The 17,583-nt window shown below is 38.8% G+C and overlaps 1 protein-coding gene and 1 long non-coding RNA gene across 2 annotated transcripts in view; one reads left to right on the top strand and one right to left on the bottom strand.

The window, feature by feature from the left end:
• LOC135082683 (ATP-binding cassette subfamily C member 4-like) overlaps positions 1-17,583 on the top strand; it is a 59,074-nt gene that overhangs the window by 29,697 nt on the left and 11,794 nt on the right. Inside the window, exons 5-17 of the mRNA XM_063977469.1 lie at positions 364-571; positions 1,459-1,681; positions 3,372-3,528; positions 4,726-4,928; positions 8,460-8,705; positions 9,316-9,487; positions 10,079-10,221; positions 10,323-10,475; positions 11,145-11,338; positions 12,059-12,259; positions 12,877-13,085; positions 14,345-14,514; positions 15,089-15,315. Coding sequence (XP_063833539.1) covers positions 364-571; positions 1,459-1,681; positions 3,372-3,528; positions 4,726-4,928; positions 8,460-8,705; positions 9,316-9,487; positions 10,079-10,221; positions 10,323-10,475; positions 11,145-11,338; positions 12,059-12,259; positions 12,877-13,085; positions 14,345-14,514; positions 15,089-15,315 — 2,506 coding nt within the window. The remainder of the gene's footprint in view (positions 1-363; positions 572-1,458; positions 1,682-3,371; positions 3,529-4,725; positions 4,929-8,459; positions 8,706-9,315; positions 9,488-10,078; positions 10,222-10,322; positions 10,476-11,144; positions 11,339-12,058; positions 12,260-12,876; positions 13,086-14,344; positions 14,515-15,088; positions 15,316-17,583) is intronic.
• On the bottom strand, positions 16,400-17,499 carry LOC135082694 (uncharacterized). The gene is made up of 2 exons (XR_010259454.1): positions 16,898-17,499; positions 16,400-16,616 (listed from the first exon to the last, which is right to left on the bottom strand). It is a non-coding gene; the product is annotated as an uncharacterized LOC135082694 (long non-coding RNA).

Raw genomic sequence — 17,583 nt, 5'->3', positions numbered from 1 at the left:
GTATTGATTGTTACAAGCTATTCATGAGCAAATACCTAGGTGTAACGTAATTTAATTAAAAATTTGATAAATATAATAATCATTCTCATGTACCTAGCATATTTATCGTAAATATACATTTAATTCTATAGGTATTTTAATGCGGTCCAGTATTTATTATTTAGTACTTTATTTATTATGTTAAAATTAATTAAAAAACCATGTAGCTTGTCGTCAACCGCAATATTGTTTTTATATTGTGAATATCATTTTGGAATGAATTTATTTATTTGTAAGCATGTAATATGGTAGTGTCAGATACAATTTTGTTTTAAACTACTAAAAAGGTCGATGTATTTTCATGTTCTTATTTTGTTCCACCAGGTTAGCCCAACCAGTGTTCCTGGGCAAACTGGTCCAGTTCTACAGTCCTGAAAACAAGAACATGGACTTCACTGAAGCGTACTTATACGCGGGGGCCGTCGTGCTATGCTCTGCTCTGAATGTATTCGTCGTGCATCCTTACATGATGGCCATTCTGCATATGGGCATGAAGTTTAGAGTGGCTTGCTGTTCACTTATTTACAGAAAGGTAAGTGCGTTTACTTTTTCTTTTCAGCCAGTTTGCTCTTTAAAAAGTATTTAATTTATTTTTATGGCAACTCATTTGATTTCTGGTCTTTTTTGCTCGAATTTATAATAATGTGCGTGCGTACTGACTGTAGTGTTAATTTAATTGCTAAGTATTATTATGTCGGTATACTACAAATAAATTAATTCGTAGTACTTTGACAATGTTAAAATAAGTTTTTTTAATAACAATAACATGCAGAAAATGCAGACAACTCGGCTGCGATCCCAAACGCCTCCTCATTTCCTGTAAAATGCTATTAGCGTCCTTTTGATTCATTGTAGTCAAGGTATATGACGTCATTCCGTTACGAGACCGTTTCAATTCTTAATAACTGGTACTTTAACCTGAGTCCAACGACTGAGATCCATGCCATAAGGCGTGGTACTACACGAGACTATTGTTGGTATTGTTACCGCGGGAATTATCGGCAGTCACGGCCAATGCCACGAATAATTTAGTATGCCGGTGCCCGGTACATATCTTGACTGTTGTGTTAACATGCTGTAGTTTAAAGTGCAAAGTTCATTTGTGAAGATATTAAAATGTTAGTAGAAATGTAGGAATGCTTTTAGAGACATGGGAATAAGCTAATCATCCCCTTTTTCAGTCTCTCATTCCCACCTGCTACAACTCTTGTAAAGCCAGAATCTACAGCTCGACCTTCAAAATAAACTCAAATAGTGAGTAAAAGCCAAGATTGTCCACTCCCGCAGAGTTATCCATCTATCATGGGACTCGCAACAAAATTATTTAAAAGAAAATAAAAGAAGATCGAAGTTACTCTTATTTCTCCCGACCTTTAGTTTGCATGGAACAGTCTTTAAATATTTATTCGTTTGTTTCAGTCGCTCAGGCTGTCAAAAACAGCTCTCGGCGAGACGACGGTCGGCCAGGTAGTGAATCTCCTGTCAAATGACGTCAACCGGTTCGACGTGGCCATCATATTCCTGCACTACCTGTGGATAGGACCGCTGGCCACCGTCATCATCACATACCTCATGTGGCTGGAAATCAGCTGGGCGGCAGTCGTTGGAGTCGGATTCATGTTACTCTTCATCCCTTTACAAGGTAAAATATGCTCTAAACGAATACCAATAAAACCCTCTATTGAACAGACAACGATAGGACATGCCATGTTCCTCATGAACTTTAATCGTTATGTGACTCAAACTTCTTATCACTGGTCTCTGGTATTCATTACAATGCATATACCGGCGGCAGCACAATAGGCTTAACGTGGCTTCTTATGGGAGTTGAAATTAGTGCGATTTTTCAACAAACGTTAATAGGTGGAGACATTTTGTTTTAACCTTCATACTAACTGAGAGTGCGATGGACTGGTGTGTGTATTGCACAATAATTTGAAAATATCCAATGACGCGTAATGGGACAAAACTAGATCATGGCTGCAAAACAAGCTACACTGCCTGTTGCACAATAATTTACAATCCAGGATAAATATTTTCTATATTATAGTTATACCGTATTAAACTCACAAAACGTGTTAACGAGCGAGCAATACAAATAAGTACTGTATTGCAACATTTGCAAGTTTATTCAGCTGAATATTTTTAATGTAACTGTCCAATGTCGCTATGTCAAAAAGTTATCTCTTACTTTACAAAAAACATACGCCCGTATTCACAATGCTTGCTTAAGTGAAACAGAAAATCGAACGCACAGCGTTGAATAGAGCTCTGTGATTGGTTCGTGTATCACCCTGTGCGTCCACGCGCACTGTGAGACCTCATAGTAATGTTTGTGAATACGAGCGAAAGCTAAATTACTTTATAAAGTCGACCGTAGATATACTTTTTGTTGTAAAAAATACATAAGATGCCACAATATTTAGCTTGTTGTACCTAAACGCATATTATGCGTCTTTGGTAATAATTGTTATTGTTTGGGTTATGCAAATTATCGATGAAGGTGGACGTCCCTTAATTGAAACATATTTATTAAAAACAAGTGAAGTGTTAATGCACCATTTGTTTACTTAAGTTATGTTAATCGACAAGGGTCAGTATGATTTACTTAATAAAGGTTGTACGTTAAATATTTTTTAGTTACGATCCTTTTTGCATAGAAAGAAATGGATTTTATCACAAAAATATTTACTACAAAAACTTTCAGGATATTATTATAATCTGTTTCGACTATTTGGTCTGATTTTCAATCTAGGAAGACAACTTAAGGTTTTCCTCACTCATGCCCGCATTTTCTATAACGTATTCTCTCAAACAAACAACCGTTACTTACCTAACATGTAGTAAATAAGGTGATGATTTAATTTATACTACGATTCATTTACATAATAATAATAGGCCTTCAGTTTCTATGAAATGTACGTTTTGCATGGTGAATTTTTAGAAAAAATCTATTTTTATTACAAATATTTAAATATTTTTAGGTACAATAACCCCTTGTGTTAATTTGACTATGGAATGAGGCATTAAGCCGTGACATTTATGTTATAGAAATGAGTACTTTCCGACATGGTATTTGTTAGAGGCCGGTTAATTTATTCTCATAAATAAAACATTGAATACTCAAATTTCACATTACATAATATTGCCTTATTTTTAAATACAATTCATCTCTTAGTATAAAAGCGCACGGAGTCGTCCGGCGCGCGGCCCTCTATTCTCACGTTTTCTAGTGTGACTATGACAGCAGGTCATTAGCTATAACGATACCGTTATTTTAACGTTTTAGATTTTTCACAATTAACATATTAAAGTACAATTTCCTTTGGCAGCGTATCTCGGCAAGCGGACTTCGGTGCTTCGACTGAAGACGGCTCTCAGGACTGATGAGCGCGTGCGACTCATGAACGAGATCCTCTCCGGCATCCAGGTCATCAAGATGTACACCTGGGAGAAACCCTTCGCGGACCTCGTCGCGAAAGCTAGAAAGTGAGTTCTACAAATCTAGTATTAATAGTTTCTAAGACTGATTGTTCAGTGGTTTGTTAAGTTTTGTGTTCGGGATAAGTTTGATATTTTGACAGACTTGTAAAGGAGTAGAAAGTAATGGTAAATTCATCGTAGAAGGTCATAATTTAACCGGGTCGTCTCTGGTCTGTCCTATGTATAAGCGAAACTGGGAAAAAATATCCAAAGCATTTAGTTCTGAACCGGTTTATAGTGCCGTCCTAATAGACTTCGAAGGACACCATCAGGTTTTTAGGTTCGTATTATCGTATCGTATTACATAAGATAACGTACTTTACTTATACATGTACTATTACGTATACAGCAAGATCAGACATGGCTGGTGTGGCGTGTAAGTTCTGCTTGATGTACACAATGACAGTTGAAACTCCAATTTGACCGCAATTTAGAACGGCTCTCGTAAACACGAAATACGTTTAGTTTCGCGTTTCTTTCACGTCACGGTAGAGTGGTCCTACAATACATGGTGTACAACAACACATTACACGTAACATTTTGACCTTGGGATTGCCTTTATTACATGCCAATTATGAGCGACTTTTGTTTTTAACCGTTACGTTTCTTAAGCCAGCTGTACCTACAAGAAAACTTTTCAGTATTTTCAAATTCGTAATCTGATGCCGTTGAAATAAATAATAATAAGTCGATTAACAAATGCAAAATGTTTTGCATTGAGCTTAACGGTATTCTTCACAATTTAATTGCTTTATTGTTACATATCAGCGATATTGTTGGAGTTTCAAGAGCGTTAAGTATGTTGCAGACAGACTGACAAGTCTAGTAATAATCCGACAAACCTTAGATACTTCTGCTGCATAAGTAATGTACAGTGGGCCACAGCTACCCATTTACGGTCATGTCGTCTCGTTATTATTGTAAAAAAAAATATCATCTGATTAGATCGAAACAAAAAAACGTAAATGGGCACCTAGATCTGTGGCTCACTGTAGGCATACAGTTGATAGGACATAAAACCTCGTTTTTTTTTGTAAAATATTAGCTATAACAACTACATAAAATGAACAAAGGACTTTAAAATGCCATCTTTTGTAAACTAAAATATGATAATTTCTTGAACAGGCACGAAATAAATAAAATGAACAAAGGACTTTAAAATGCCTTCTTTTGTATACTAAAATATGATCATTTCTTGAACAGGCAAGAAATAAAGCAGATCCGCGCGACCTCCTACATCCGCGGCGTGCTCACCTCGTTCATAATGTTCACGACGCGCATCTGCCTGTTCTGCTCGATCCTGGCGTACGTGCTGGTCAACAACGTCATCAGCGCGAAGCAGGTCTTCGTCATCACCAGCTTCTACAATATACTGCGGCAGACTATGACCGTGTTCTTCCCTCAAGGTGAGTTTCAATAAGACGTAACCTTTCCTGAACAGGCACGATAAAGCAGAGCTGAGCTACATCTTACATCAACAACGCATCTATGCTAGTCAACAACGTCATCACCGCGAAGCAGGTCTTCGTCATCACCAGCTTCTACAATATACTGAGGCAGACCATGACCGTGTTCTTCCCCCAAGGTGAGTTTCAATAAGACATAACCTTTCTTGAACAGGCACGATAAAGCAGAGCTGAGCTACATCCTACCTCAACGCTAGCATCTATGCTAGTCAACAACGTCATCAGCGCGAAGCAGGTCTTCGTCATCACCAGCTTCTACAATATACTGAGGTAGACCATGACCGTGTTCTTCCCCCAAGGTGAGTCTCAGAGCTTGATCCTTTCTTTCCGAAACTTTCATCATGCGAATGCCAAAAATGTCGTCGATGTAAGTGTTCGTCACTCATCACCATGGTCATTATGCAGCTTTGTAACTTACTGAGGCAGGCCATGATCGGTTCTTCCTGCAAGGAGTCCGTAACCGCCTATGTGGTCTAGTGGTAAGACCACCTGCTTCAGACGCAGAGGTCCCGGGTTCGATTCCCAGTGGGGGCAGATTTTTCTGTTCTGTTTGTTTGGTGGTAGGGCTTGTTCTAAGTCCGCCTGGCTAGCTACCACCATCTTACCTAAGTCTGTCGCCATAACAACAATATTAACAGCATTGTTGTGTTCCGGCAGTTGGAGGTAAGATAGCCAGTTCCTCCATGGTTGGGGATTCCGGGTGAAGCTCGCTTCCACATTCGGCCTGATCATCACTTACCTTCAGGTGAGATACAGGCCAAGAGCTTCCTCGTTGTCGATAAAAAAGTCCCCAGAACCTTATCGATTGTAAGCGTGGAAACGCCAAAAGAGTCGTCAATGTAGGTGTTTTTATCACCAGCTTTATAATATACTGAGACAGACTATAACCGTGTTCTTCCCCCAAGGTGAATATCAGAACCATAAACTTAATGCCTTTCTTTGCGATACTAGCCACATTATGTGACGTATAAGTAATATACTAATCGAGGCAGAACAATCTAAGGATCAAGGACGGTAGTTGCTAACTTGCTACTTATGCATTTATTGTTTTATATTGCACTGATCGATATGATAAAAGGGCTGTGAAAATGCTTTATCGACCAGACGCACTATGAACCAAAAGCCCAATCTAGCTGGACAAAAAGGGTCATCGCATATCGTTCATTCGTTTAGCAAAAACGATAGCTTAATAACCAGAGGCAACGATTCAGTCATTATTTTCAGCAACTATCCTCTGATAATTTAGTAATTGTAAGACAAACTTCAACAAGTGAGTATTTTTCGATCAAATTATTCACTTTCTTGAGGTTGATATATCAGTGTCTCCTGATTAATTCTAATACAATTGTGAAAATTTTTGTTATGGATCGTGAAGTAGAAGGTACGTATTACATATAAAACCAAAAAAATATTCCTAAAGCCTATTAATTAATTAAGATACATGTAGAAATAAAATGAAAATTCGTATTTTTTCACGTTTTTCTGTATTTGCGAGACCAGGAACTACATGGCCCCTCATGTCCCCGGGCTGGATTTTTTATATGAAGTAGCCACATATGTGAGCTTCAAAAAATAGTAGGTTGTAGACAGCACACTGAAGCACAACTTTGATTTTTTTGCAGAAAACGTAGTGGCGGTGACCCGAAGCGAGTTTTATTACGAATGGTTAAAACACACAAAAACAATACAATTTCAGGACTATTCGATTATTTCTTAGCTAGATAAGACTAAAAAGAGGTTATGGAGTGTTGTTTAAGAAACATTATAAAGAATTTAGTCAGATTAGCTCAAATTTGGTGAAAAATGGGTTCAGTTTGGTAAAATTGGGGACGATTTTGTGACAAGGCCGATTGGTGTTGAATGTCTGAATGGTGAAAACTTCAAATTGATACACGTATTTTGCATCCATCTACGTCATCTTCGGAAAGTCAATCTAGTACTTCAAGTCCTGGTCGCCCAAAGATTGACTTCGTCCAAGCCGCGTTCAAAACAAAAAGAAGACGCAACGAGTTGACGATTTATTTAAGTCCTGCTGTACCTACTGACGATTTGGTAATGGCTGGCCAGGTATTGTTATAGTTTTATTTAATTTCCATTATTTATTAACCAGCTGTGCTCGCGTCTTTGTATGCGTAAAAATAGTTTGAATAATACTTCCCGTTTTTGCAAATTTTTTCTTTACTGCTCCACCCCTATTGGCTGTAGGGTGTTATATCGACTAATGCCTTTCTTGATAAATGGGCTATCCAATACAAAAATAATTTTTCAAATAGGGCTGTAGCTTAGTTCCTGAAATTAGCGCAAAACAAACAAGGTCTTCAGCTTTGTAATTTTCAGTATAAAAAGCCATCTTTAAAAGTTAGGCTTAGGTTTAGCATTATACCTTAGTACTTTTACAGAACTTATGCAAAGATGTTAAAATATCAAGCACCAGTATAAAAAAAAAACAATAATTTACCTTACCTAACAAGTCCAGTTTAACTAGACCTCCATACACGTACAAAATGTTTAATAAAGAGGGTCAGCTTATACTGGTTTATAGTTTTATCATTATTAAAAGCTTTCTGTTCATTTTTTTTTAACATATTATATCAAAGTAAGAGTTTTTAAAGCGTTTAGTACCTATTCCAAGCCTTAAATAATTTTGTCCAGCTAGATTGGCCTTTTGGTTCACAGTGAGACGTCTGCATTTGATTATTAAGCAATTATCACGTACAACTGTAGGTTTTATCAAATTATCTGAATATTATTTTTCTAAAAGTAACAAACAGACGACCGTTTAATCCGTTTATTGATTGAAAAAAACAATTCTATCGGTCAGTAGTTGACTGGACATCGACGTGATAACATCATTACTTATTATGAAAAACTTGAATGCTTGCGACACACGAGTAAATGAAAATGATATTCTACTGTTTTTTAATCTTGTCTTGCTTTGTATTCATTGTTAACTATCCATTATTGTTGCAAATGGTTTTATCGTACATTGTTGAGACTGCTTTGTTGTGAGATTGTTAGCGATGATGAATTATGATGAGCAAAGATCACATAAAGATGTGTTGCGAAGTCTTAAATTCTACAAATTGTTGTACAGTATTGTTCGAGTTTCGTGTTATTCAACTTAGCACGAAATAAAACAACAGTAGTTTGGCTCCACTACTGGGTACTATGTCTAGAAAGCCGAATAAATTGAATTTAATAAGCTGAATTTGGAATAAATGACACGCCAAGTATTTCGACTTGTACAAAAATCGTGTTACTGTATTTTTCTTAAAACGTCAATACTTTTTCTTAGTGTAACAATGTATCAGCTAGACATTAGTAAATAGAAGATTTGCCGTTTGCAGAGTGATTGTGTCTATAAAACTTGGAACACCTATTCTTACATTCGACAACATTTATTTTTCTTGAATCTGTACTAAATCAAATAATAAATAATCACATTAACACCAAAATAATCTTCTACTACAGGTATTGCTCAAATAGCAGAAGCGACCATATCAATAAAGCGTCTCCAGAGCTTCATGCTGTACGAAGACACGAGCAAACCAGTGCCCGGCCTGGCCGAGATACAGACCTCCACGAAGCCCAAAGACAAGAAAGATTTAGAAGAGGCAGCTAAAGAGGATGAAACTCCGAGAGAAACGCCCAAAGCGTCCGAGACCTCTGAAACTTTGTTGGCGGAGACAAGCAAGCAGGATGAGGCTAAAGGCAATGGTAAGTAATCTTAGAATATTTTTTTTTGTTTGTTTTATAGATATTGCCCCCTTGATTTTGTAAAATAAGTCTCCTTGGTTTTGAAAAAGAAGGTTATTAGGAAAAATGTAAGGTCTAAACTAATACTAAAGAATATACCTGCTTAGCATAAAAAGCCTTGCGATTTTAGTTTGAATCTAAAATCAAAGGAAGGTATTTTGCCAAGTAGGAATTCACCAGCTTATTTTTACATAGTTCGCAAAATACATTGCAGACCTAAGACGCTTCAAAATTACTGTTACTTTATGACTTTTAGGCGGTTATCACACTGCGCCGAGCTTCGCCGCGGAGCGCGTGATTTCATATAAAAAATCCCGCGCGCAGACGCGTTGTCAGTATGGTTTGCCGCGCGTGTTTTCTATACAAACTGAGGTACTTGCATACAATGATTAAATCTGTCGTCCCGCGTACCGCGGCGGAGCGCGGCACAGTGTGCCTAACCGCCTTATCGAGCTTTATCGTTTGAAAAATGCTACCACAGAGATATCTCTGCATATTTTTAATTAAATTTAAATTGATACTGAAATAAAATAAGTAGTTGTACACGATTATGAACTCTATTTCCACACAGGTAACGCTACTCTCGCGCCTCTCGAATCCGCCGAAGAAGACGACCAGGAACTATCGACGCGAGTAGAGGAAGACTCGAGGGGAGTTAGGCTAAAGCACGCCACGGCGAAATGGATAGTGTCGCACACGGAGAACACGCTGACAGACCTCTCGCTGACAATCAAACCTGGCAAGTGAGTGATTGGAATAAGGTTTATTTTATTACTAGCTTTCCGCCCGCGGCTTCGCCCGCGTGAAATTTTGTCTGTCACAGAAAAACTTTATCGCGCGCGTTTCTGTTTCAAAAACCGGGATAAAAACTATCCTATGTCCTTTCCCGGGACTCAAACTATCTCTATGCCAAATTTCATCTAAATCGGTTCAGTGGTTTAGGCGTGAAAGCAAGACCGACAGAGTTACTTTCGCATTTATAATATTAGTATAGATTTACCGCATTCGCTTCATCTTCGATTGTTGGAATTTTGAATAGCTGGATATTTGTTTGGGCTAATCTCAGAAATTATAAGGTTATCTATACAGGGTGACAGGGAAACTCGACCTATTCCTTGAAAGGGATTATACTAGAGGTCATTAGCAACAAATTAAATCCAGTGAACAAGGGGTCAAAACTGGATGGTTACTAAGTTATTCGATTTTTTAGAAATTTCTGACTTGTTACCAAAAACCATTAATTGTGAATTAACTACTCCTCTAAACATTGAATTGATACTTTTCAGAAAACTGAAAAATATCTGTTAGTAAGTGAAATTAATCTTTGTCCACAGACTGATAGCTGTGATCGGACCAGTAGGCGCTGGAAAATCGTCCTTATTGCACGTGTTATTACGAGAGTTACCGCTACAGTCTGGAAGCGTGCACATAGGGGGAACTGTTTCATACGCGAGTCAGGAACCATGGTTATTCGCAGGTAATTGAAATGTGCCTTTTTTTCATGTTCAGCAAAATCGCCCTTATTACAGCTATACAAGACTATGCTCTGTACTATTTTAATCTTTTTTTTTTTTTCAGGCAGCGTCAGGCAAAACATATTATTCGGGCAGGCGATGGACCGTCCGCGGTACAACACGGTCGTCCGCCGTTGCGCGCTCGACAGAGACTTCGCACTTCTACCGCACGGCGACAAGACGGTTGTCGGTGAGCGAGGTGTCAGTCTTAGTGGAGGTAAGAAGTACCTTTATGCTTTTAAGTAATTTCTAAAAGGCTACATAAAGGGCATTTAAAGTCCATCGAATCTATGTAAATTGTGCTCTCACGATCAAATAAGTCTTGCAATAATGAACAAAGTATGAATTCTTACTACGTCATGTAGTGGCGCCAATTGGTCAGCGCTAGGGAGGTAGGAGGACTCGCATTCGCACTGACAAAGGTGGCGCTACTGTACAGAAGTTCTGCTATCACTGGTTAAGATTTGGCGCAATTAAAGGCAAGGCTTGTCACTTGCTAGTGGCTAAGATAGTGTTGTGATCACATCTGCACCTTCTAGTGTGACGTCACTGTAAGTGTGAGTAACGGTGACCAACTACAGAGCGCTAAAACCGCAACTCTGATTGACTAGTGATGTGAACTGTCTATAGTCTGGTCGCCGAGCACGTAGAATTGTGTCCAATGACCCCAAGCTACCCATACTTATCGCTAGCGCGTAATTATATTGCTGTCGCGACTGTGCGACGGGCGCCCTCAGTGAGTGTGCGAGTGCGACAGCAACATAATTACGCGCGAGCGATAAGGATGGGTAGCTTGGGGTCATTGGACAAAATTCTACGTGCTCGGAGAACGGGCTTTATTATCTGACACAAACCTAACCTAATACATATTTCCTTTGTTCGTCAGGCCAGCGCGCGCGCATATCTCTAGCGCGTGCGGTATATAAGCGCGCGGACATCTATTTACTAGACGACCCGCTATCGGCCGTGGACGCACACGTGGGCAGACACCTGTTCGAGTCGTGTGTGGTGGGCTACCTGCGCAACTCCACCCGAATCCTCGTCACGCACCAGCTGCAGTTCCTTAGGGATGTCGACCAGGTCAGTTTGAGAGAGTAGTTCTTTTGCTTTAGTTAATAGATATGTGGAATCACGAGGCCATGGGGGTACCTAGCTTCTAGCCTATGGGGAGGGGCTGTTCTGTTTGTAGCAAAACTCTTAAGCCCGTTTTCACTATCAATCCCTAATTTTTAAGTGACCCCTATGAAAACCAAATTCCTGATAAGAGTTATTATAGGGGTCACTCAAAAATTAAGGATTGATGGTGAAAACGGGCATTAAATACTCTGCTATCGTGCGTGGACATGGCTCGTAGGTCACGCTGAAACCTTGGTTATATTGACAACCGATCGTTACAACAGGTTTGAATTCAAAACTCTAACCTAATCAAGTTTAAGGGCCTCCGCTAAGTGATACTGTCCGCTTAGTACGCCTGCTTGCAAAACACAATTTTATGTAAGCTGCAAGCATGCAGCTTACATACAAAATAAAATAATAAATATGCGTTAATAGTCGAATACGCGCGCACTATGTCTCCGTGGACAGTGACATTCATTTCTGTTTATTTTTGTGTATTAATTGACAGTTGCCCACTGCGGGTGCATACCTGTGTCGGACGACCGTAGCGGGCACCCGCTCTGTCCTAGCGGAGGCTCTATAACTCCAGTAAAAAAAAAATCGAATATAAGGGAAAAAATCTATAAGGGAATCTATAAGAGAAAAAAAATCACTGTCTTTCAACAATAAAATAATTCGTTCCAGATTATAATATTAAAGAACGGCACCATAGCCGCTGCGGGTAACTTCGACACCCTCAGTGCATCAGGTCTGGACTTCGCTTCGCTGCTAGCGCGGGAGGAAGAAGAAGAAAATAAACCGGCGCCAGAACAGACTCCCACGATTGAAACCGAGGAATCTGTGCTGCAGGGCAGTTTCCGAAAAAGGCAGATGAGTATACACTCGGTAAGTACGTGTTTGGAAACTCCTTAGAATATAAGGTTAAGAATTTTCTGGCACGGGGGAGGAGGAACGGAAACCGGCCACCGGTACCACTTTGGCACAAAGAAGAGAGATGATAACAATCACAACTGAGTTTGATAGTGCTATAATAAAGACAGCTTGTTAGTTGCACACATCAAGAACTCACGCCACTGAGAGTGAATCATGTATTTTAGACTGAATAACCTGTTTTTTGTTGTACATATATTTTAATTCAGTAGTCGGACTTTAGTCCTAATAAAATCCGGTAGATCTTTCCTCATAAATTAAACATTGGATACTAAACTTGCACATTATTATTGCCTCATTTTAAATACAATTACTGAGCATGAAAGCGCGCGGTAACATCCGCGCGCGTCCCTCTATTCTGACGTTTCTAGAGTAACATTGACATTACTTTTGTCAATGTCACTCTGACGGCAGCTCATTGGCTATAATACCGATACTTTAACGTTTAGATTTTCGATTTCGATTTTTTTAAAATAACAGTTGATCCCATAAATTTAAATCTTGTGTAAACGCGCTTTATAAAAGACTAAATTGCAGAAAATAACAATAACATAAATTCGTTTACGATCCAGGTGAGTTCAGTGGACAACCTGACCGCGACCGCTCCGCCAGAGGGTGGGCGCGAAGAGGCGGAGCTTCGCTCAGCGGGCGCGGTGTCCGGCAAAGTGTACGGCGCGTACCTCGGCGCCAGCGGACACCCGCTACTGGTGTTCTTTATGGCGTTCGTGGCTGTACTGGCGCAACTGCTGGGCTCCGGCTCCGATTGGTGGACCAGCTTTTGGTAAGATACATTTTGTTACTATAGTCTGGTCTGTGAGCACGTAGAATTTTGTCCAATGACCCCAAACTACCTATTCTTATCGCTCGCGCGTAATTATGTTGCTGTCGCGCTCGCACACTCTCTGCGGGCGCCCGTCGAACAGTCGCGACAGCAATATAATTACGCGCGAGCGGTAAGGATGGGTAGCTTGGGGTCATTGGACAAAATTCTACGTGCTCACAGACCGGGCTTTAACGCTTCTTAGGCTTAGTTGCATCACCTAACTTTGACCGTAACTTTAACGATAACCGGTGTTTTTTATATGGAGTTTGACAGATTTTTGACTTTTGTCAAAGTTAAAGTTAGATGGTGCAACCCGGCCTTAGTGTGATTGTTTTCTATTATCACAATAATTCAGTCTTCTATACCAAGTATGTGTTAAATCAAATTCAGTATATTTTATCGTTAAGTAAATTGTTTAAAAACACTAGTCGCCCGGGCGGATGAGTTAGTTGAAGTTGTATTAAAAAAATATCTGCTGTCCTGACAGTGATGCGAGAATTGTGAGTCTTTGGAAAAATAACCCTTATCCCGAGAGTCGATGTCTGATTTTTCACCTCTCTCTCTGTCGCTCTTCGCTTGTATAAGAAAGAGTGATAGAGCCAAATGTATCGATAACATAAATGTTACGCTGCGGCGTAGACCCACTGTTTATTTATTAGATAGGTAGATAAAAAATTAAATACCATTAAAAATAAGCAAGTCAATTGGTACAGAGATCACAATAGGGATGTTTCCTGGGTCAAAAAGCAAGAGTTTTAATTAGTCCGTCAGTTAACTTATCAAAAAATACTCTACACGTATTTTTCACTTTTTCAAACTAATGAAAATTTAAAGAGATAAAGCGCGCCAAAGTTCATAAGAAGAGGCCCGTGACGTCAATGCTTGCATAAAAGTGCCGCACGTTGTGACGTCGTGCGGAACTTCAACGCACCATAACTATGTAATTATTTGTTAGATTGACAAATAAAAATATATGTGTCCAATATTTTTTGATATTAAACATGACGGACTAAAAAATTTTGTTTGGGAAACTAGCCTATTACATTCTTTTTCTTATCGTGTCGACAACAAACCTACACAGTGTCAGCTCAAAACTCCGCTACAAGAGTGGCGTTGTCAGCAGCATTCCTTAAATCCTCCTGCGTGCAGTTGCTCGGGCACTCAGGGAACAAAACCGAACCGATGACAATTACTTTAATAATATTTCATGTTTTCAGGGTAAATAACGAAGAGGCGTACAGCACAAAATTAGTAGACTCCTTAGTTCTGGCAAGGAATATCACAGGGCCAATTGAAAGGGAAGCTTTGATAAGGGAGGGACTCGTGGAGGACGTGCAATACCAGCCCGGCGGCCTGACGCGCTACGACTGCATTTATATTTATACTGGTGAGTGATTGACATGATTACAATATGAATATCATAAGAATTTCTTCGCAAAGGTACTTAAAAATGTCTACTTAATATAATCGACAATATACTGCAATTTAGTTTGCCTCAGAGTCGAGCACCGTTTCGTTTGCATACTAGAGAAATACATTGCACTCTTATTACTCAAAAAATGATACAAAACACACTAAATCTATTCAGTGATCGGTCACTGCGCGCTTGTGAATTACTTGCGAATTAGCCATACCGGCTGCCGGCGTGGCCACCGCGCGTGTTTTCGATTCCATCGGGCTCTGTCAGCGACTTTAGTACGTTTACGGATCTCCTCCTTTCTAATTTAATGTTATAAAGAAACCGCGCATACCCCTATCTATAGTACGCTGCAAGGTTAGCTAAGTGCTACGCACGGCAAGGAATTTTTACGTGGCAAATAATAATGTACCTTAAAGTTTTAACGCTACGGTTGAAATTACAATGTCAATGATTTTAGCAACCACGGCAGCTTATATTGCCATTTCAACCGTAACATTTTTTAATCACAATATTTAAATATTTATTTACTTTTTCTCCCCAGGTATGGTGGTGGCGTTAGTGATCATATCGCTGCTACGTTCGTTCATGTTCTTTTCAATGGCGATGCGAGCGTCAACCCGTCTACACAATAACATGTTTGGAGCAATCACGCGTGCACCAATGCGGTTCTTCCACGTCAACCCTTCTGGACGAATCCTGAACAGATTCTCGAAGGATATGGGCGCTGTTGACGAGGTCCTGCCGTCAGCTTTGCTTGATGTGCTTCAGGTAACGAGATCTATTTTACCTTTGAAATGATATTTCATCGTGCAATATGATCAGCAGGGCTAAGATGCGCGCCGTGATAAACTGCTATCGCGGCGTTATATCGATTTTGACGTCACTATATCGTTTTATCTACCGGCGCTAACATGGCACCCCGAAAATTATCATGTCATCTGTCAAAATGTGATAGTGATAGATTTGTTTTTTTTTTGTGATAAACCTGGCAAGCCCTAACATGAAGCGCTAACTATATCATATTTTGACATCACGATAGGATAGGATGTGGTGTTTTTATCGTCCTCGATCCTTGCCCACGATAGCAAGACGATAGGAGATTAACTTTTTTGCAAGCTACTTTAACTCTATTTATTTATCATTTACAATGGTAAATGACATTTTACGATTAATTTGAGGCTAGAAAAATTCAAAGAAAGGAATCTAGCACCTTTGTGATACTTTTACTTCTAGGTGGAGATTGAGTTTTAGTTCAAGAGTTTATCAGAAGCAGCATTTTGTAATTATTGCAATGGATGTGAGGCGAATCTTGCGACAGTTTATAATCATTAACTGCAAAATCTAAGTGCTCCCACAGTCCCACCCACATTTAATTATTACATTACCTACCTTGTAAAATAACCATTACTTACTTACCTACTTAGGTAGGCAGTCAACAACAGTAGGTACATCAGACAAATATTAAGTTGCAAATGACGTGAGATACCCCATAGTGTTTAGCTTGATTTAAGTACCTACTGTCATCTGTACATAATCTTGTAAAAATTATTGAAAATGGGGCGGAATGTGGTGACCGAGCTTCTTATGGGCTTTAATGTGACAGGATGATAATCTTGTACAATTTATTCCATTATAATAAATTCATTCATCATCATCTCAGCCATAGGACGTCCACTGCTGTAATGCTTTCCTTGTTGCCCGATGGGGCAGCAAGGTTCTGGAGTTGAGGCCGGGTACTGGAATACGCAGCGTGGGACATCCACCCACAAGGTGGACCGACAACATCACGCAGGTCGCTACCAACCAGGCAATAAATTCATTATTGCAGTGTAATTTCAAAATAATTCAACCATTATTTACAAAATCTTTATTTGGAAAACTTTTGTTTTACAATAGCTATTGATAATTTCAAACACTAACAGAATTCCATGAATTGGTTAGCCTAGCCAGTATCCTTGAAGTTTTTTGCTGATTGTTATTGTGAATTTTCATGACAGTGAGCGAGACTTGCTTATGTCTGCTTTAGAATGAAATAATCACTCATAATCCCACACTTCTTCATCCACTGTCTGAAAAAAGAAAGAATATTATTTAAACACAATTATTACAATTACATAAACAGTTCATAAATACAAACATTTACTTAATCCTATTTGTATTTTAAGTTTACATACAAAATGTTGATCATCAATATTATTACACAGTGAAAGAACTATGTGAAATAAATATAGGAAAGAAGGTGAAAGCTTATTTGTAGGAATAAAGATATTTTTCCTTTTATCAGGTGCTATTACTTATGAAAATCAAGATGTGCGGAGTATAGCTAATATTTTAGACTTTAGGTACTTACTTTGCTACTTATGAGTATAACTTTATTTCTCAAATCTCAATAAACTTTCTGACTGCTTCATGTACGTTGAATTTACTGTAAACCTCGCATTATGGGATAGGTAGTGGAGTTCGGTTATTCTGTTAATTTTGAAGACTTCATTCTTTAATACTATCGGTATGATTAGGAATTCTTCATTGTTTTTCTTTAACTTGGTTATCTCTTCGTTTGATATTTTCCGTACTTTAGAAATATTAAAAATATCACTGGAAACATAAAAATACAATTTTAAAAACACAAACAAATACAATCAAGCAGTCATGTAATGTCAACAAAATTGACATAACTTTTTTTTAATGACGTTCTCACCGCTTTAAGATATGTTTTTCAGCCGAATTAATAGCAGAAATGAACGAGATTGAACGAATGAGCTAAAATATTTCAAGGTTGGCCAACATAATAACGCAAATTTTTCTTAATATGGCAACAATTGGGTTATCACGCGATAGCGGTCGATAGACTTTTCTATCGATGGTCCCATGTTAGGGAAAATGATAAAATTATCTACGTGATCGAAAATTGTCTTATCATATCATGTCATTGTCGATGCGCGCATCTTAGGCCTACAGGTTATTCAGTCTCCACTGCAAGAGTATAATAAAATTTACAGAGGCAAATGCTGGATTTGGCTTTCAATCTTCATGCTA

The sequence above is a fragment of the Ostrinia nubilalis genome, chromosome 2 (assembly GCF_963855985.1).
Source record: "Ostrinia nubilalis chromosome 2, ilOstNubi1.1, whole genome shotgun sequence".
Taxonomy (NCBI): domain Eukaryota; kingdom Metazoa; phylum Arthropoda; class Insecta; order Lepidoptera; family Crambidae; genus Ostrinia; species Ostrinia nubilalis.
This window is presented reverse-complemented; position numbering and strand designations above follow the sequence as displayed.